Raw genomic sequence first — 21,417 nt, forward strand, 5'->3', positions numbered from 1 at the left:
TTGGAATGATGTGGTGTACCAGGGTCAACGGGGTGTCATTGGATTGAACCAGGGCATGTGAAGCATCTTGGTTAAACCATGAAAGTTTTGTGGGGCCTGGATGTGGAAAGGGAGTTGTGGTTTCGGTGTATTACTCATGACAGCTAGAGACTGAGTGTGAACGAATGTAGCGTTTGTTGCCTTTTCCTAGCGCTACCTCGCGCACACGTAGGGGGAGGGGGGGGGGGGGGGGGCATTTCATGTGTGGCGGGGTGACGGCGGGAATGGATGAAGGCAGCATGTATGACTGTGTGCATGTGTATATATGTATATGTATGTATATGTTGAAATTTATAGGTACGTATATGTGCATGTGTGGGCGTTTATGTATATACATGTGTATGTGGGTGGGTTGAGCCATCGTTTTGTCTGTTTCCTTGCGCTCCCTCGCTAACGCAGGAGATAGCATCAGAGTATGATAAGATAGATAAATAGATAATAGTATTTCCCAATTTATGTAGCCTTCTGAAGTTTTGAACATTTAAGTAATGTTGATCAAGCCACTCTCCACACCTTGTTTATGTATTTGCTTTGCTTATTGCTCCAAGCTAAAGATTTTCATGGGATTTATTGATTTTTCCATTAGTTGGAACTGTTCCATGCATGGTAAAGCTCCTGAGCTGTGGATGGCCCTCCTAAGGTCAAGCTGTTGTGTGCCATGTGTGTGTCTGCTGTTCTTTAGATGTAGGAAAATGGAGTTCAGCTGGAGGTGGCAAGTTTAAGCCACATTTTTTCAAAAAAGTAAGTTTGTTTGTCTTTAAATTACTAAAACTATTTTTTAGTGTTAAGTTTTAATCTTTTTTATGGTTGTCATTATATGATGAGAAAGGCAATTTTTTTGGCTTGCTATTAAATTTCTTAAGTAGGATACCTTTAGGTGTTTATTTGTAAGCAGTTTCCAACACTTTATATAATGATTTATTTTGTTTCAAGGAAACATAAAAAAACAGTCTGATGAGATTGAAAATGAGGCACTGTAATAGTAAATGACCATAGGATGCTAATTTAGCTTAGAATATGAAGTGAGTAGTATTTACAGAATGTTGCCTTTTAATTTCTTCTTTGTCTTCAGCTAAAATGGGAACAGATGGAGATGACATCTATTGATGCTTAACTCTCTAATATCCCCATAGTTCTTTTTCCCCTTTCCGTATACATTCAAGGTTTTTTACACTTACAAATGTTCTTTTTATTAGAGAATGAGAGATAATCAATATAAACATGGCCGTGTCATACCTACAGAGGGGCTACTGCCCCACTGCTATCAAAGATAACAGTGGACAATGTTACTTTCATGTATGCCTTTATATCTTTGTTTTCCTCCATACATATTGGTTGAATGATTGTCATTTTGCTCTTATTCTTTTATGATCAACTTGATTACAAATCTGCTATACTTTTATATAAATGCAAAAATTGGCAAATGTAGTAACATTGACACAAACTGAGCTCTTTCTTCTCCCATTGTGTCTGTCAGGTAATGTGATTGTTCTGTGCAAGCATTCGCACCCAGACACACTGTATGTTAATTTTCAATATTATTTTAATGTAGATTCAAGCATTTTCATGTGAGCAGCTATTTCATGTCTGCATCAGTATTATTTGCCCCATTATGGGTCATTGATCCCACATTCATGGTGGCTTTTCTTCACTTCTTTATTAGCCAAAGCGTAATCGAAGGCCATCTGTTTCATCCAGACATTACTTCTCTCCAACCATCCTTTGTCCATTTAATTGTTGCTGTTCTACAGGTATTGTTTTGGCCATTGCTCTCATGAGCTATATACATTTGCCCCTGCCAGCAAAACTTGGATCTGTTACTTGCATCTAGTTTTTGCATTTACAGTTTTCTTGCATCAAAATATGAGCAATAAAACAACAGAGTAATTTTTTTCTTTATTCTACTTTTAATGTGGATCTAGAAAAAGCATATGGTAGGGTAAACAGATAGGCTATGTGGAAGGTGTTACAAATATTTAGGGTAAAAGTTACTCTCTTAAGTGAGGAATTTTTACCAAAAGAGTAAAGAATGTGAGAGTAGGAAAGGAGAAGGTTGAGTGTTAACTGGTGAAGTTTGGTCTGCATCAAGAATAGATGTCATCTTGTGTGCTTAATTTGTTTAAGGCTGGTTTGGTGAGGGAGTTGAATGTAAGGGTCTTAGAAAGAGGGATGGGTCTATGTTAAGTTGTGTGTTGAGGGGCTTGGGAGGAACAAAATGAAATATGTCTCAGAAGAACTGCCAACTCTTAGCAATTTGCACATGGGCAAATGTAACCTGGATTGTTTTTTGTCTCCTTAAGTAAATGTTCTAATAATTCAATTTCACACTTAAGATGTTTTATGAAATTATATGAAGCTTGCAAGGATTTCACATAATTTTGAGCATTCCAAGTCTTTTCATAAACTAAACTTCCAACTCTGTGAATAATTGATGTCAGATGCAGTGGAATATCCTCAGAGGTTAAACATTCCAGGAAGAGAGGTACTGTTTGATGATTACTTAAAAGCTCAGGTAAACAACAGGTAAATATTCCATCATTAAAAAGAGCTCTAGATATTATAACTAGCACTACTCTGGAAGCTTCTGACAGCTTTCTCCAGCCATCAAGTCTCAGCTCACCTAATTTAATATTCCATGGACCTACCACAATTATGCCTTCTTCACTGTTTTCTAACAACCTTCGTAACTCTGTCCCCAATCTTCGGTCTTTTTCCTCATCTGTGTATACTATGAGGTAGTTATTCTGTCGAATGTGTTTCTTGTAAAGAGAATGAGCTCTGGTGAAAAAGAAAACATTTTTCATCAGTTTGTAGTATTTCATCATTAATATTTAACATAATTAACATAATCTAAGGACAGGGATAAGTGGATACTCTTTTGCTGTGGCCACCCCTTGAAAGGAGCAGGTGTCAGAGATGTAGATAAGAGATAATGAATACCATTTTACTAACCATGACATGAGAATTTTTAGTATCCATGATATTTTTTTTCACCCATTGGGAAAGAACTGCTGTGGCCAGGGGCTATGTTTAACCAAGCTTGGTAGAATCTAGGTCAATGGTAGCGTGAAGATGCACATAACAATTTGTGAGTGAGAAGTGCATCACCCAGGCATTACTGCCTGTGCTTTAGCTGAGTTGTTCTTTCTTACTGTGACTTTTGCCAACTTAAGAACTCCTTAAGTGACCTCTGTGCATCACAAACTTTTGATAACTTTGTTACTTTGCACTCTTAGATATGATCTCTAAGCATAAAGCTTTCTATTGAGTTGTGCTACTCAAAGGATGGCAAAGAAAGTGATATCTTTAGAACAGAAGTGGACTTTATTGATCGCTTTGCACATGCTGGTAGTACAGTTTCCGATTGGCAGCATTTTGGTGTCAGTGAGTCTATAGTGAGATCCATAAAGAAAAATGAAGCAGCCTTTTGCACAGCATAACTGGCTACCTGCTTTGTATGAGTACATAGCCAAGCACAGAGCATCAGAGGTGATGTACTGCCATTGTTCTATACCATATTATGCCTTAATTCCCCTTTTTACATAAAGTTTTGTACCTCATTCTCTGTACCTCTGTTGAATAAACATATTGTTTCTAAGGTAAAGATGTGATTTTTGATTTGTAAGTGCTCATTATATGACTTAAGGTATGTCTCTCAAAGGTCACTTCCTCCAACCTTCTGTTTCACGTTTGGCTGATGTTTTGCTTACCATGGTTTTACCAAACATGGAGTTTTCCAGGAACATAACCCCTATGGCTCAAGGGACCTCTGTATTCAAATAGCCTCCAAGAGGTTAATGTATTTATGTTAATCTCCATCTCCTTTATTTGCCAGTCACATGACAAATTAAAACTCATGTGGAGTGATCAATGCAGAAATGTACTTTACAGTTGTAATGGCATACACTGTGCAGGTTATTAACAAAATGAATGTTTCAAATACCCATGAACTATTCTTTCATACTTGTTTACTGTTTCCCATGTTAGTGAGGTAGTGCCAGGAATAGACAAGAAAAGGCCTTATTCACTTGCCACCATTCTCTAACAGTCATGTGTAATGCAATCAAAACCACATCCTTCCTATCCACAACTGGGCTTCACAAACCTTTCTCTGGTTTCCTGCCACTGCTTTACATGCCTATAGCAATACACTCTCAAACAGGTTAACAAGGTTGGGAGGAAGAGAGGTTAGGATACTGACAAAATTCTTGGTTACTTGTGTTATTATTCATATTTTGTCATACCTATTTCCATTTTTCATCACAGCGAGGAAGTGTCAGGAACAATCATTCTCTGACTGTCATGTAGAATGCATAAAACCAGAGCCTCCCATCCAGTTAAGCCCCACAGACTATTCTGTGGTTTACCCTCTGCTCCATATGCCTTAGTTCAACCCACACCTCTTTCTTATAGATCAACCTGCTTCACATTACTTTGTGTCACTGGGCATTTCAATTCCAACACTTCCATCTACTTTACTATTGAATTTGGGGCCCAAGACTTGCATGCATACAACACTGTCAGGACTACTATAAATTCAAACATTCCCATCTTTTCCCTCCAGATACTGATCTCTCCTTCCAAAAATGCCTCAGTGCACCCAGGACTTTATCCTTCTTCCACCCTCCATATCTTGTTTCAGCTTGTATTGTTTCATTTGCTTTTAAGTCCCCTCCAAAGTACATGTTTCAAAAGCACTCCACTCTCTCCAGGTCCTTCCTGTTCTGACTTACTCTCAAACAATCCTGTTTCATCTCCCTTATGCACTCAAACAGTCGTGTTTCATCTCCCTTATGCACCTGATATTAATTTTGTTTATAATCACTAACCTCTTCCTTTCACACTCTCCCAAACTCTATCACCAGTTTTTGAACTATCTTTTGTGTCTACCACCAGAGTGTTGTTCATCAGTAAACAGCAACTGATCCACCTCCCGGGACCCCTGACCCCCAATATGAAGTAGATCTGCCCCTCTGATCCATCTTCCTAACCACCCTGTCCATAAACAGATCAATCAACCAGACATCAAACACCTTCACTCACTTTTTCCCCTTTACAACTTGTACGTGTTCCTCACTCTTGTGGTAAAAGCTCCTCACCACATTCAATAACTTGACATTTACTGACATTGACTGAGTGTGTAAAGTGAAGATGTATGTAGAACTTTTATAACTGTAAATGTGCTTGTTTAAACCACTGGGCACAGATTTAAGATTGTGTGATACTGTGGAGGTTGTATGTACCTGATCCAACTCATCAAATTGGATATGTAGTAATGATAACAGACACACAGACAGTTAAAAAGAAATAATTGTAATTAAGAATAATTTATTGCACTGTGATTTGTTGATGAAGTGGTTAGAAGAATTGAAAAAACACTTGTAATATTATCAGTGTCAAGTTCCACTTTCTCAAAGGAACAACTGTAAATGCCAGTAATAATCTGCATGTGGCAGATCGTTAACTTACCTCCTTTGTCCAACCTGTGAAATGAGGTTATCATTGAGGCACCTTCTCATCTCTATCAGTAGATCCTTGTTACTGGCTGTGAATGGACTTTTCATACATTTTGGCATCTGGTTTGGTGGTAGTTTTTTATCAGTAGAAATACCTTCATATTCACTACTCATTTTCATATCACCTTCAGATGCCAAACACACTGTTGTTGGTATCCTGTGAAATAGTGATAATTTAATGCAACAGTTTTGTGCATGAATCATACACAGAGGAACCATCTTATGAAATTAACCATCTTAGATACATGGATACATGTTAAAGAAAAAAAGGTAGTACATAATCATATTTCTCTCAGTGCGCTATTGTAAGTATTTTAATCAAAGGTCCATACAACATTTTAAATTGTTCTTGTATGGCATTATATCATGAGATGATGGAAAATTAGAAAGGACAGTGTAATTAAAATCTATCTTTGACACTTTAAACTAATAGACTGTTGATGTGTTGCAAGAATTTATACTGACCACATACATCTTAAAGTCAATCAAATCTACATCTTGCTTTATAAACTATAGTTCCTTTATAATTTTAGGAAGTATCAAAAAATATGTTTTCATGTTCATTCCCATAATCTACCACTGCAATTCTCCAATGCACACATTAAATAGACAGAATTAATTCTGGAGAGAAATAAAAAAAACAATGAATCAGATATGGATTATTCATAAGTGTAAATAAGTTAAAACATTCTGAATGATGTGCTATATGTAATCAACAACCCGTGCAACTAAGGAAAAAACAATTCCATACAGATAGGAAATCTTACCCTGTTGGAGCAATGGCAGTGTGAGTTGAGAGTGAAATCAAAGTAGAAACAGCAGACTTGGATGTCCTTGGCAGGGCATGGGATGGCAATCTAGCTGGAGAATGTCTTGATAGATGACCAACTGTCAAGGTTGGTGATGGACTTCCAGATAATAATGGAATAGAAGGAAGTGCAGAACAAGATTTAGATAAACCTGACTTAAGTGAGCTATGAAAATGTGAGGTGTGTGGCCTTGTTAGGAAATAACTTTTTGATGAAGAATCTGTAGTTGATACACGAATTGGAGGTTGTGTGGGTGAGGGTGAAGGACAAGATGACGATAATGATGATGGCATGGGACAGGCATAAGGAGTTTCTGGGGAACTTGATACCGAGGAAGCAGAGAGACTTATTGAGGGAACATCTTTAGAAAGGAATGAAGTGGATACAGTCACTGAAGTAAGAGAGACCATTTCTGTGGATGGAAGTGAATCCTCATGTAGCAGTGTGTACTTATACATTTTAGTTATTTTTTCTGTAAAAGGTTTTAGTATGCTGCATTAAGGTTAATAGTTGTAATATAACACAAAAAGACCCACCAGCTGGCAAACATATAGACTGGAAGGGAAACAGATGACAAGATTTAAACTCTCAGGAAATGTGGTTAAATACCATTATTCATTTAGAGATAACTGTACTGTAGGACAGCCAACCAAGTTAGAAGGGTAAGATCAACAAAGTTTGGATCAAGTGAAAGTATAAAATCAAACAAAATGCTCACATATCTTGGGAGAAATTGAGCTATCCCAAAACGACCTAACTATCAAGTGAATGGCAGTTACGAATGCAGCATAAGTTGACAGGGCCGCCAAGCCAAACCTTTGAGAGAACTACTTAGAAAGAAAGTATACCAAGTGATTGTAAAAAAGCAAAACTGTAGTCACTTAAAATGACTAATAAAGGATGAGAGTTACTTCACCATATGTGGTATCAAGTTCACTTATCTCACCCAGGAGCCAACAAAATTGTATATAAAGACCACTCTTCTTCCAGTAATCATCTGCAAAATTACTTTTTCAGTTGACCAAGGACATTTCTATTTCTTATATTCAATTTGTGTCTTTGTCATGGTTCTTTTGTTCGTTTATGTTTTTGTTCTGTGATGTGTAAGGGACAGTCAAGGGGTGACTAACTTATATACAAATTACACATTTATCTCAGTGTCTGGGATGCACTGCTTTCTGCATTTGGGGTTACTTGAATTTTGACTGATTTAGATAATTTAACTGTTGGGCATGATGACACCTAAATGGTAGTCAGGTAAGTCTACTAAGCACATCTCTGGACACAGTATGCCTGCCAGCTTGAGTGCCATCAGCTTGCATTGATATATTTGTAGACGGCTTGCTTTTACTTTCCCATTGTTGCAGGAACGATCAAGTTTTGCTGGAATGGGGAAGTCTGTGTCACCAGTCTCAAATGACCTGAAAAGAAAATAGATAAATATATAGTCCATATGAATGATAGTGTATATCAGTGATTACTTGTGCGTATGGGGAGTTTTACACTCATTTGGTCCACCCCTCTCTCTCTCTCTCTCTCTCTCTCTCTCTCTCTCTCTCTCTCTCTCTCTCTCTCTCTCTCTCTCTCTCTCTCTCACTCTCTCTCTCTCTCTCTCTCTCACTCTCTCTCTCTCTCTCTCTCTCACACACACACACACACACACACACACACACACACACACACACACACACACGTGGAGGTGGAAAGATGGAGTGAAAAAGATTTTGAGTGATTGGGGCCTGAACATGCAGGAGGGTGAAAGGCGGGCAAGGAATAGAGTGAATTGGATCGATGTGGTATACCGGGGTTGACGTGCTGTCAGTGGATTGAATCAGGGCATGTGAAGCGTCTGGGGTAAACCATGGAAAGCTGTGTAGGTATGTATATTTGCGTGTGTGGACGTGTATGTATATACATGTGTATGGGGGTGGGTTGGGCCATTTCTTTCGTCTGTTTCCTTGCGCTACCTCGCAAACGCGGGAGACAGCGACAAAGCAAAAAAAAAAAAAAAAAAAAGAAATATATATATATATATATATATATATATATATATATATATATATATATATATATATATATTGTTTATTATACTTTCTCGCTGTCTCCCGCGTTAGCGAGGTAGCGCAAGGAAACAGACGAAAGAATGGCCCAACCCACCCACACACACACACACACACATGTATATACATGCATGTCCACTCACGCACATATACATACCTATAAATTTCAATATATACATATATATACACACTCAGACATATACATATATACACATGTACATAATTCATACTTGCTGCCTTATTCATTCCCGTCGCCACCCCGCCACACATGAAATGACAACCCCCTCCCCCCGCACGCGCGCTAGGTAGCGCTAGGAAAAGACAACAAAGGCAATATTCGTTCACACTTAGTCTCCAACTGTCATGTATAATGCACCGAAACCACAGCTCCCTTTCCACATCCAAGCCCCACAAAACTTTCCATGGTTTACCCCACAAGCTTCACATGCCCTGGTTCAATCCACTGGCAGCACGTCGACCCCGGTATGCCACATCGTTCCAATTCACTCTATTCCTTGCGGGCCGTTCACCCTCCTGCATGTTCAGGCCCCGATCGCTCAAAAATCCTTTTCACTCCATCCTTCCACCTCCAATTTAGTCTCCAACTTCTCCTCGTTCCCTCCACCTCTAACACATATATCCTCTTTGTCAATCTTTCCTCACTCATTCTCTCCATGTGACCAAACCATTTCAATACACCCTCTTCTGCTCTCTCAACCACTATTTTTATTACCAAACATCTTATCTTACCCTTTCATTACTTACTCGATCAAACCACCTCACACCACGTATTATCCTCAAACATCTCATTTCCAACACATCCACCCTCCTCCGCACAGCCCCATCTATAGCCCATGCCTCGCAACCATATAACAATGTTGGAACCACTATTCCCTCAAACATACCCATATTTGCTCTCCGAGATAACGTTCTCGCATTCTACACATTTTTCAACGCTCCCAAAACTTTCGCCCCCTCCCCCAACCTGTGCAATTATTCCTCTATGATCTCCCATGTCCCTCCCAGGGTCAAGTCTACCTTGCTGTTGATAGAACGTTAGCAAATGAAGAGATCTTCATTGATCGCTTTCCAAAATTATAGAAACAGTGCATCATTTTGATGCATGTATGAAAAGTAACTGAACTGTTGCAAGAATGAGCAGTGACAGTCGTAAACAGAAGACACGAATGATTTATACTAATAAATCGGGTTAGTTTACAGAACACCGCTTGAGAGCCTTGTTGCTTGGTATATTTATTCATACTAAAAATCCCCTGAATGGTGCTCAAGCCGGTCGATGAACATATCCCCAGGAACTGCCCAAGGGAATAACAAAAACCTGTTGGCCAAATCTTCTCACTGTTTTTTGCCTGATTTCCATGAACATCTCGTTATGGGGTCTTGTGGCCTGGTTCCTGACGTAATAATTTGTACGCAAGGGTCGTCCAGTCTTGCTCATTGAGATGATATTGAGCATGTGATGTGTCCTTGATATTTCCTACTAATACGCACACCCCGGACACATCCTGACCAAAGCTGACTCGTATTTTGCAACCATACAAGCTGATACCGTATGGTAACGTATGACATACTTGCTTCCATTGTATGGCAGTGGTCGCGTGTATCGTATTGTGGCGTCAACTCGCTTATATGGTATGGTAACGCTCGCTTATATCGTTCAGTAACATTTGCTTATACCGTATGGTAACGCATGCTTATGTGTTTGTATCGCACGACAACACTCGCTTTATCGTACGGTAACACAAGTCTTTGCAGAAAACAGCATTGCTTGTGGTTACTGGCTATACATAGCTGACCATTATGTGGTATATGAAGGTTGACAGAGAGTTAATACTTCAAGAATAATGGCTCGAGGACATTTTGTTATAATCGCCAGAAGAAAAAGAAACTTTGCTTAACGATGGAGAAGGCCGCTGTTTACGTGATAAAGTGGTTGTATTCCAGTGAGACACAAAGTAATTGTTATATACATACATACAGTGTGTAAGAGTAGAGTCCAGTAAGTACAATCAGCATGTCTGTCATGATATTGCCAGGGGAGGTAGACCGGCAGGACAAGTTTTACAGCACCCTAATGGAAGTCGGGAATTATAGGCAAGTTACGGGTTTGGTAGGGAGGGTGTCGGCTGGAAATGTGAAGCAATGTTCGCTTTCGTACATTCCGATGGCTCTTCTAAACACACTAACCAGAGGCAACATATATCAGGTACGTATATAAAGAGAAGGAAGGCATTCGTAAGAGCAGCTTATAGGAGTGTAAAACCACACTTGTGGAAGAAGAAGGATTATACATCAAGAGATGGAGATGGTTTAGTAATATTTACGGTATACGTAGGAACATTAAATTTGGCACCAACAAAAGTTGAAAAATAACACCACAGCGAAGGATGAGAACAAGATGGTATAAATATTGTTAGCGAACACCTGATACTGATGTGAAACATGGAGGAGGCAGGAACCCCTGTCTTATACCAGGGCTATGTATAGCTTAGCAGCTAAATGTCTGGTCACTCCCGTAAGATAACGCTTCCCTCACAATACTCACAGTGTTGTCGCTGTGTGGGGATGGTTGTCTCTCGTGAGCGGATGACTCACTACCATCTTATGCTTCAGTGTCGACAGCACATCACTGGAACCGAGGCCCAGTGTGGCTACGCACGCGATCGCGTGGGACTCGCTGTCTCTACGCTGATCAAACGACGGCTACTTCGTTGTTGGTTTGCGTTGTTGTTTTCTTAATTGATCTAGTTTCTTTATAGTTCGTGTAATGTTGCTTGTAAGATAGAGGAAATGCCGACCGAAAGTGTGTTAGGAGACTAGGATCTTGTGGAACAGTCGTACAGTATTGCAAGGCTAAGACCAAAGTTGACTGTGGCCACAGTGTGTTTAGCATATCTCATGAAGCCTCAGCCAGTCACTGCACGTCTTCCCCATCTGCTACAACCACTGACCACTAGGATACGGTGCAGAACTTTCCTAAGGTTTACCACATCCGGTTATATTCTACCCCAGTACAGTGCGACAGCTGGATCCGTGTCCTGTGTGCTCGGTGGTGTAGCCACCGTAACTCCGCATCTCTGCTCTCGTCTGGGCCGTCTTGCCTTTGCGCCAGCCTCGCCCGCAGTTGCCGTGTGGACGTTTTTTGATGTTTGTGTTAGATATTATCCATATACCGTTAATACATCAACGGGATGTTGCTAGTAATCAAGATGTTCCCTACGCATGTTATCTAAGGAAAGATGCTGCTCACATTTTAGGTGTGTGTGTGCGTGTGTGTCCCGTAAATAACATATGAACTTGTCCTCCAAGGTAATATGTTTACTAGGGTGTACTGCTCACCCCCTTCTTTTCATAGATAACTCAAGAAACCTGACAGTAAATACTTATAACCACACCAAGAGGTACTTCGGTGTTTAGGTCACTGTTAATGAAACCCAGAGTTCGCTGGCGATATTTTAACTATCCTGGAATGTAGCAATTAGCAGCTGAAGTAATTGTGTAAAGTATGGATGACTTTGTGATTTAATATCCACAACCAGTACCGAGACAAGGCCTGAGTACTACTCTTGGGTCAACAAGTTCCATAAAGACTTCGGGGAAATGCGAAATAGCCCTCACTTCACCTGTCCAAACACCTGCGACCACAGTACACAGTAGCGCCTTGACACACACTTTCACTCCACCCAGCCACACTATCGCCACACCCTCCCCACAGTGCCACCCTCAGTTCGCAGTGGCACTCAGCCCACACCCTGATCTTCCACATCCTACAATACTCCGAGCAACGAAACCACGATTCACATGGCGTAGTTTTAGAATTCCTGCCTCATAACTAACGCCATCACACAACCCCCACACATTTTTCCTTTAATAAACTTTCGGTTGTAGTCACGACTACACTCCACAGCACCAACACAGGAAGCGGCGGGACAGGAATATGATGTTTACTTATGTGTGATGCGTCGTGGTTTATACCGGGATGTACAAGCATCTGTCGTACACGAATTAACTTAAAGACACATTCATACCGTTGTGGTTTTGGAAGTCGAAGACAAAGATTAAGGTCGGTTATATGAATGGGGTGAGTGATCTGTGGCCCTGAAACTGTGTAGCTAAATCTTATGGAATTCATAGCACTCGAGAAAAGTTGGTTTGACAAGGGCGCTTTGAGTGGGCCGACTTTGGCTTCGTCCAGCAAAGTACCTCATGTGAGTACAGCTGTATTATATTTCATGTTAGAATTCATCTTTCTGAGGACGTCTTTCGTAAAATTTCTTCACAGAGTCGTAAGTGATTTAGCGAACACTAAAACAGTACAACATCTTACAATCGCTCAGTCGTAGAACGTACCATATTATTCTACATGAATGCAGCAATAACAATAACACTTCATCAGTACAATAACACTTCACTATAACACTTCATCAGTACAATAACACTTCACTATAACACTTCATTCAGTACAATAACACTTCACTATAACACTTCATCAGTACAATAACACTTCATCAGAGCACTGGACACCACCATACAAACCCACAATACTACCATCATACACCACTAATTACACCACCATAACATACCGGTAACTCGGACCTTAACATTTCACATAAATACTCAACTTGCATCCGTGTTCCCTCCTTCCACTATTACACTTTATAACACTATTCCACAGCAAGCTTCCACCACTCACAAAACTTCCGGGGTTGTGTTGTGCGAGCAACAGGGACGACCGACCGAACACAACGACCTCAGTGCACAGTTACTGCACTACTGATGATGACGTCGGCTCGGAGACTCCATCTTATAACGCGCATGCGCAAACCACAGTAAACAAAATATTCATCCTACATCAACAGCGATATACAAAATATTAATCCTACATCAACAGTAATACACGAAATATTCATCCTGCATCAACAGTGATATACCAAATATCCTACATCAACAGTGATTTACAAAATATTCATCCTACATCAACAGTAATACACAAAATATTCATCCTGCATCAACATTGATATACAAAATATCTTACATCAACAGTTTTCATAGTGAATACACAGATATCAATTCATAACTGTTTTATCATTGTTACGTTTCATGCCACAGATAGTCTCATGGCGCCATGAAGATGTTATATAGTCTATAAACTCTTTTACGTCGTGATTGAGAGCGCCATGGAAACCAGACGACATTGCATATTTGATTCTCGTAGTGGCATACGCCTCTCTCGGGTTTGATGTTCTACATGGCCACAACTCTCCTGCTGAGGGAAGAATGCCTCAAGCCCTCTGATACGTTTCTTGGCTCCTCCTCCCTGGAGCTTCTCAAGTCTCATGGTGTAGCTACACATTCCCGTAGCGGCTACACAACTTGAAGAGTCAGGTGGAGTGGCGGAGCGAATGCCACCAAGCGCAATGCCATTGAATTTTACGTCCAGCAACTTCACTCAGCTCATCTTCAGAAGGAATGGCTTTTACACGTGTTACCCTAGGTCTACACACACACACACACACACAAGGGAATTACCCGGACCAAGTCCAGAATTACCATACCACAGAACAAGTTACTAACAACCATGTGACCACCACACACACACAATCCCAAGTTTTTTTTTTATTTTTTTTTCAAGAAACGTTTCCTTCATATCATCCAAGAGTTGTCCTCTCATTAAAACACCGGATTAGTGGATTTGGTGACTTGCAGCAGTTCTTTGAGGTAAAGCCAATCAGTAACAAAAGTTAAATTACAACGGCGACGTTTAAAAAAAAAAAATCAATATTTTTGTTTGTTTTTTTGCAAGGTATGTAAGGTGCCAGCTAGCCTTAAACCTTTATTTTCCTTTTATTATTATTGCCCATACGTTCTTAGAAATGACTATGATGTAAGGTTTCCTAAGATGGTTAATTAGCGTATAGGGATATTTTCTTACGCTTAGGAAATGTACGATATTCAGTTGATTCCGTCTTGAATAAATCGCACCTGACAACTCGAAGGTCCCATTTGCAGGTTCTCCAGCAGTTTCATCAGTCGCACTCAGACGGTGGGAGAGGTTACGTTACAGCAGCTGCTCCCGTCTATCCTCGCTAAAATTCACCAAATCTGGCAGCGATTCTTTAGGTATGGCTTCCTCTCGTAGTTTTACCCATTACTAAATGAGATATAATCATTTTGCTCCCAATTTAAAGTGTTATTATCGGTGCGCAGTGCTGACAGGCCATCACAACTGATTAGAATGTGTGCATTTGATATATACGATGTGTTATGGCGTCTTGGCGGCCTGACGCGTGAAGGCGTGTAAGCAGGAAAAAAATGATATCTAGAGACTTAGATGCTTTATAAAGTATGTATCTAACAACAGCGAATTGGCGAGACTTCTACGTGTTCGTAAGTACGTATCCTTATAGTACTTGTGACGAGGTCGTCTTCGAAGTGACATCAGTGTCCATCATATACACAACGACATGTTAGATACGAAATAGAATAATAAGAATTAAGGTGATTAGGGTAATGTATTTAGTATATATGGAGATATGTTAGAAAGACACAGTGTTTTATATGTTCAATCGATCTTAACTGGTGCGCCCAGGATACGTAAGAATCCGGGACATTGGAAATAGGAGGTTGACAACATACCTTTGTACTTCTACTGATGGCATGGCATATGATCATCCAAGGCTACTGCTGCTCCTGCCTGGTGTACAGGACGTGGGCTGAGGGACCTGCACATGAAGTAGTGGCTGAGAAAAAGACGCCCTTCAAGCTTATCACTGTGCCAGTGTAGGGTTGGCCTCTTACTGTATTCCGTGTCCAGGGTTCGACAGGGCACGTTGTGGTGAAATGGGTATATCTTTTCATTCTTTCATACTATTCGACATTTCCCGCGTTAGCGAGGTAGCGTTAAGAACAGAGGACTGGGCCTTTTGAGGGAATATCCTCACCTGGCCCCTTCTCTGTTCCCTCTTTTGGGAAAAAAAATGGGTATATATATATATATATATATATATATATATATATATATATATATATATATATATATATTATTGTTTTTTCATACTTGATGGCCATTCCCGTGTTAGCGAGGTGGCGCCAGGAACAAGTGCCCAGACTCTAGCAGTTCATAAACAAACACACATCTCTACCGCAGACCAACCCTCACATGGAACCATTCACTCTCCTCTCTTCCTACTCGTCCACATACCTTACACCCTTGATAAAAAAACAAAAAACTTCTCTGCTTTAGCAGCTTCCCTCCCATACTTTATACTCTTAAATTCAAAATCTTCCACAAAGCGTCTCTATCAACGCTATCATATATAGCCTCCAGATCTAGTAATACCACATGCAAATCCATCCATTTTCTCTTTCACGATTGTTGATATAAAGTTGGGAAGAGGATGGGATGGGAGCTCCCTCTGCTAATCACAGTATTTCATGACTTGAGAGACTTTATGTGGATAAGAATCTTGTCATATGTAGCTATATCCTCTTGGGAGGAGCAGACATGTCAGGGAAAACCCCCAGTGACCCTAACCACCTCTCTCTCTAGGTTGCACGCTGCCTCATATGTTTTCATAGGGAGTCAGTCGTAAGTGTTTAAACTTTTTAAGATGGCTATCGTCTTTGTGTGATGTCTCTCGAGTTTTCTTTGTTTATTGTCAGGTAAATGATACAATTTGGTATTAGACCTAGGATAGACAGACCTTTTTATCTGTTCGTAGTATTTGTATTATCATTATCCTGATATTGGTGATCCCTTGCGTCGCCACAGTTCGGATCAGTAATCACAATTCGCATTACTCGTAAATTCGACATTTTCGCGAGCGTGTGCAACACAGGGATGTGCTGCCTTGGTCAAGAAAACCTTGTAAGAGAGAGACACTCCTCCGCGCCGTCTCTGCTTAACCCGGGAACAGGTCTGTTGCTGACGTAGATGTGGCTGGGAGCCAAGAGGAAAGGTTTTATGGCTCCAGGGCTCAGGATGCTGGCGTTTGGGTAAACGGAATAAGTAAAGGAAGATGGAAACTGTACAGATAAATGTGATGAGTGAACTATGTGTTACGAGTGGTCAATACACGAATTGCGACTGCAATCTCGCGAGGGGCCGTTCTTCAACGAAAGCCGAGGGTTTCAGACAAATAAGTTGTCATTGTTGCTATGCTTGTCGTTGCTGCTCATACCATATAGAACTTCCTTCATCGCATCAGGACAGAGTGTTTCATACGCGTTCTTGTTCTGGAAAGCATCAACGTAGCAGCGGTTCATTAGGACCGGCAAGAGCCAGAGAGAACCCATTACTACCAGCTACGAACTCTCGCAAGTCGTATCTTGAAGGCGCACGTTCTAGGTAACTGCATATTACCAACTGAGTTCCATGTGTGTAGCCCTTTTTTTTTTTTCCCCCGTAAACACTTTCTTCTGGGGGATTTTCCCGCCAGTTCCCAGTACCAGTCCAGCCACCAGTAACAAGCTCCAGGGAAGCCCCGGAATATTTATAGACGTCATAGATTACTCCCCCAAAATCTCGTAACATTATTTCTCTCTTTCTCTCTCTCTCTCTCTCTCTCTCTCTCTCTCTCTCTCTATATATATATATATATATATATATATATATATATATATATATATATATATATATATATATATATTTCTTTTTCTTTCAAACTATTCGCCATTTCCCGCATTAGCGAGGTAGCGTTAAGAACAGAGGACTGGGCCTTTGAGGGAATATCCTCACCTGGCCCCCTTCTTTGTTCCTTCTTTTGGAAAATTTAAAAAAAAAAAAATAAGAGAGGAGAGGATTTCCAGCCCCCCGCTCCCTCCCCTTTTAGTCGCATTCTACGACACGCATGGAACACATGGGAAGTATTCTTTCTCCCCTATACCCAGGGATAATATTCCTGGGGATAGGGGAGAAAGAACACCCCCCACGCATTCCTCACGTGTAGAGTGGTGTGGATGATAGAGTGTATACTTATATGGGAAATGGACGACTTTATGGTCATATAAGGGATGGAAGACAATAATTTTTACAGTTACATTTAACGTTGTAAGTAAGAGAAAGCATGTTTACATAACGAATGTCGAGCTTTGGAGAATGAAGGAGTAAACGAAATGTCTTGCATACAGTAACAGAAGTGTGTAGAGGACCAGAGACAATATTTACATGAAAAAAAATGAAGATTGAACTTGAGCTGGTTTATGTATGTATCTTTGTATGTGTATATATTTATGTATCTGTGTTTGTATGTATATGCAATATGGAGGGCAAGACTAGATGACATATATACATGAACAGTGCATCACACGTCCCTGGTAGGGAATGTATCGGTTGACTATATGATCAAGAATTCCTTTCCTTTGTCATAGCATTATATTATTCATCTTACCAGCCACTCGTACTTGTAGTTTCCACAAGGTTAACTACATTTACTACACCACTTCTTCATGTCCTGTGTCACAGGTCATAACTAACAGTAGTGTTGACCCCAGTCACCTGGATGGTATGACCTTGCTAAACCAACGGTTCGACTTTTGATCATTAACATGAACTTGTATGACCCTTGAGCCCATCGGGCCGCGTTTGGAGTATCGTGTGACCTTTGACCTAACCTGACCCTTCAAAGACCAGGTCATCATACCCAAAATCTGTCAAGTCGAACTCAAAGGCTTATGCCTTTCAAAACATTTACATTTTTGAAATTCTGTACGCCGAGCAACGGTGGCCCCAACACAAGTACCTTGTTAGGGTCGAATTGTTTTACCATAAGTAGAACAATGAGTACACGAGATGTAGTTCATTTTATTTATCTTTTTTTTCAGTGAGCGGCTACGGCAAGAAGGTGGCTCAGCGACCGAGACCAACATTAGTGGCTGAAGCAAGCGACATGATGAGTACCTTCCTGAAGGACTTGATGACCAGAATAACACGTAAATTTTCCTACTATGAAATGTCGAATGAGAGGGTCGTCAAGCCAGCTGATGACGCAAGTGGCTTCTTGAAGAACATTAGCTCCTGCATGGGTTGCTTGCGCCCTCCTCCAAAGACTGCGAACCCAGGAGACAAGGTGACAAGTCTCCCAGCTGCTAAATACAAGATGCCGATGCTCAGGGACCTCCAACTGTTCCTACATAGGAAGAAGATAGATCTTTATTCCCTGGCAGGAGAGAAGAGGTGAGATATGTGATGTATTGCTCGTAACCTCCTTCATATCTTTAATGACCCTTTGAAGATGATGTTACGACTGCATATTATCCACGGGTACAATGGGTTGTTACCTCGCTTGGTTGTTGGGTTGTAGGTGAAGCTGTCGTGCTCAAGGTGTTGAGACCTTCGTGTTCCATTGAATTTTGCTGTTGTTAATATTATGAGAAGCTGAGTCAACTCACCTTTGTGCTAGATGACATGTTGAGTATAAAGATGATGATGACGATTTGAAGTATAAAGTATATGGAGAGAATTTGTCACGTTATATTGACGTAGATTGGAGATAGAATTTTGATTATAGGAAAAGGGAAAGAAAAACAATCGACATTTTTATTGAGAAAAAATATATCTTTTGGATTTTTTTTTTTTTTTTTTTTTTTTTGAAAGTCTAGACCAAGTAGGTGGTTATGCATGGTGAGCCGGGCTGGGAAGTACATATAGATAAGTACATATATGATACACATGATTTGTTTACTCTTGACCAGTTCATCTTTTCTTGCGTCATGGAAAGCAAGATGTCGCATCTCGTAACATTTCGTACATTTATCTCCAGGGGACGCTTGCTGTACGAGACCCACGTACGGCAGTGGGATTTCGTCCTCGTTTACGCAAACGCCGACAGTAAGACGGGGCAGGAGCTACGTTCGGCGTTAGAGAGGTCGCGGAAGGACGTGGCTGTTTCAGGTCCCTGGCACATCAAGCTGGGTGACCTGTCCCTCAGTGCCTGGGAGCGCTTGCTCACTTCTACCTCCGTCGTGGTCGTCCTGGTCTCCAGGGAAAACTACAGCGAGATCGTGAAACTCTGCTTCATGGAGATACTGTCGGACACCCGGACGACCCGGGTCGTTCCGCTCTTCCTGGAAGACTTAGACGAGAGCCAGATGGCCAGGGAGCTAAGACCCATCAGGTGGAGACAGGAGATTGCACTTTTCCCTAACGGTGTGGACGCCACGGCCAGGGAGCTGGCCAGACACACCCTCCCCCAGCATAGATACCTACGTGAGATCATGAATATTGACAACTTACTCCAACGCTCAAAATGTTTGTTAAGAAATTGTCCAGAGGACGTAGAGGCTCCTGGTCGAATCTAATGTGGAAATCCACGCTAGGAAAACACCGATGGGAGGAGCTTCCTCATTATCACAACTCATTAGAGCAGTTGCAAGGAGCGAGGTAAGCAAGCGGTGGTACGAGTTAACTTTAGCTTCGATTGTAAAATATTGATGCTGTTTCTGGGCTTGACTTGGTACTGTACTTGTATTTCCTATGTCAACTTTCTTTTTGTAGTGTGTTTGTTACCAGGACTATGTATATATTTAGTCATTTAGCTTCCGACGTGTCCTAGTTATGATAACCTTGTGTTTTTTTTTTTTTTCTGAATATTTCTTGCTAGTTATGCAAACTTAGACAATTGTATGTTGTATGTGTTGTGAAATATTCTACTGTCTTGGGGTTGTACCTTCCCATACTGACATGTTTGTTGTTATTTGTATGCGTAATTATAATTCGCTTTTTCTAGATTAAGGTTTCTTGAAGTACATGTCATGTATCTTGAAGTACATTTCATGTATCTTGAAGTACATGTCATGTATCTTGAAGTACATGTCATGTATCTTGAAGTACATGTCATGTATCTTGAAGTACATGTCATGTATCTTGAAGTACATGTCATGTATCTTGAAGTACATTTCATGTATCTTGAAGTACATTTCATGTATCTTGAAGTACATTTCATGTATCTTGAAGTACATTTCATGTATCTTGAAGTACATTTCATGTATCTTGAAGTACATTTCATGTATCTTGAAGTATATGTCATGTATCTTGAAGTACATGTCATGTATCTTGAAGTACATGTCATGTATCTTGAAGTACATGTCATGTATCTTGAAGTACATTTCATGTATCTTGAAGTACATTTCATGTACCTTATTAGTGTGGCAGCTTGCCCACCGATGTACTCCTTTCTTCTGTGGGATAAATCACAATGAAAATGTTTACCTAATCGCTGTCACTGTTTACTGTAGTGGTGAAGGGAAAAACCACATTGGATCCACTGATAACGTATAACTCTATAATCCATAAGAGTCCAGAATTTGTGATATTTGGATGGCTTTTTTATAGTCTGTTTACTGCACAAGCTATGTTAAAGCCATCATACATAGATTCGTCAACTACTTAAAGATGTTTTACCATTGTAATCTCAGGGGAAGTGATAAGCTGTATTGTCATCGAGGGGAAAATGCGAGAGGTAAATGTGTGATGCTATTTAGTACATTACCGTACAGGTGGTGAGACAGAAGACAGGAGTTATGTATTAAGCGAGACAGCAACACCCAGTGCGCCAATATTAATGTTATGTCATCCTGTTCATTTGTATATAGTTTGCATAATTCATGCATACAGATGTAGCTCATTACTTTCATTGTGCCCTCGTTTATCATGTTCACACTAATGAAAATATTGAATGATTGTAGTAGATAGTCATAAATTGCGTAGGAACTTACTGTAGACGAGAGGCATAGATGAATTTCATACATATGTAGATAGTAGATAGATTATGGATTGTACATTCTTATGAAGATAAAGTGTAGAGAAGGGAAACCTGTATATGTATTATTACTTCAGTGGTAATGGAATACATTTGCATGTTTATGATGTGTATGTGAGAAAAAACGCTGAAATTTGTTCAAGTTTCAGTGGTTTAAAGTGTTGTTATGTAATGCCCGTTCGGATGTGTTTTGCTATAAATATTCACTGTAGTT

The 21,417-nt window shown here is 40.3% G+C and overlaps 2 protein-coding genes across 4 annotated transcripts; one reads left to right on the plus strand and one right to left on the minus strand.

Moving 5' to 3' along the window:
- Positions 1–1,926: 1,926 nt before the first annotated feature.
- LOC139764846 (uncharacterized) lies at positions 1,927–13,569 on the minus strand. 3 transcript variants are annotated; one of them, XM_071691843.1, is made up of 5 exons: positions 13,139–13,569; positions 10,991–11,674; positions 6,323–7,785; positions 5,509–5,712; positions 1,927–2,817 (listed from the first exon to the last, which is right to left on the minus strand). In XM_071691843.1, the coding sequence occupies exons 3-5, from the start codon at positions 6,820–6,822 to the stop codon at positions 2,286–2,288; spliced, it is 1,236 nt and encodes a 411-aa protein (XP_071547944.1). In that variant the 5' UTR covers positions 6,823–7,785; positions 10,991–11,674; positions 13,139–13,569; the 3' UTR covers positions 1,927–2,285. The 3 variants fall into 3 exon arrangements, with proteins under 3 accessions (XP_071547944.1, XP_071547943.1, XP_071547945.1); XM_071691842.1 differs by having other exon boundaries at positions 10,991–11,909; XM_071691844.1 differs by lacking the exon at positions 10,991–11,674.
- Positions 9,579–21,417, plus strand: LOC139764745 (uncharacterized). Its single transcript, XM_071691610.1, has 5 exons — positions 9,579–9,633; positions 12,606–12,653; positions 14,455–14,565; positions 18,268–18,619; positions 19,206–21,417. Exons 1-5 carry the CDS (start codon positions 9,579–9,581, stop codon positions 19,741–19,743), a joined length of 1,104 nt encoding a protein of 367 aa, XP_071547711.1. The 3' UTR covers positions 19,744–21,417.

Source organism: Panulirus ornatus, chromosome 51 (genome assembly GCF_036320965.1).
Source record: "Panulirus ornatus isolate Po-2019 chromosome 51, ASM3632096v1, whole genome shotgun sequence".
Lineage (NCBI taxonomy): Eukaryota > Metazoa > Arthropoda > Malacostraca > Decapoda > Palinuridae > Panulirus > Panulirus ornatus.

Coding starts and splice junctions, on each gene's coding strand:
- LOC139764745 (XM_071691610.1), top strand. CDS start 9,579: ATGAGCAGTGACAGTCGTAAACAGAAGACACGAATGATTTATACTAAT. Junction 12,654..14,454: donor CGTCCAGCAAAGTACCTCAT/GTGAGTACAGCT, acceptor TCCCATTTGCAG/GTTCTCCAGCAGTTTCATCA. Junction 18,620..19,205: donor TCCCTGGCAGGAGAGAAGAG/GTGAGATATGTG, acceptor ATTTATCTCCAG/GGGACGCTTGCTGTACGAGA.
- LOC139764846 (XM_071691844.1), bottom strand. CDS start 6,822: ATGTATAAGTACACACTGCTACATGAGGATTCACTTCCATCCACAGAA. Junction 5,713..6,322: donor ACTGCCATTGCTCCAACAGG/GTAAGATTTCCT, acceptor ACTATTTCACAG/GATACCAACAACAGTGTGTT. Junction 2,818..5,508: donor TCACAGGTTGGACAAAGGAG/GTAAGTTAACGA, acceptor CTTTTTCACCAG/AGCTCATTCTCTTTACAAGA.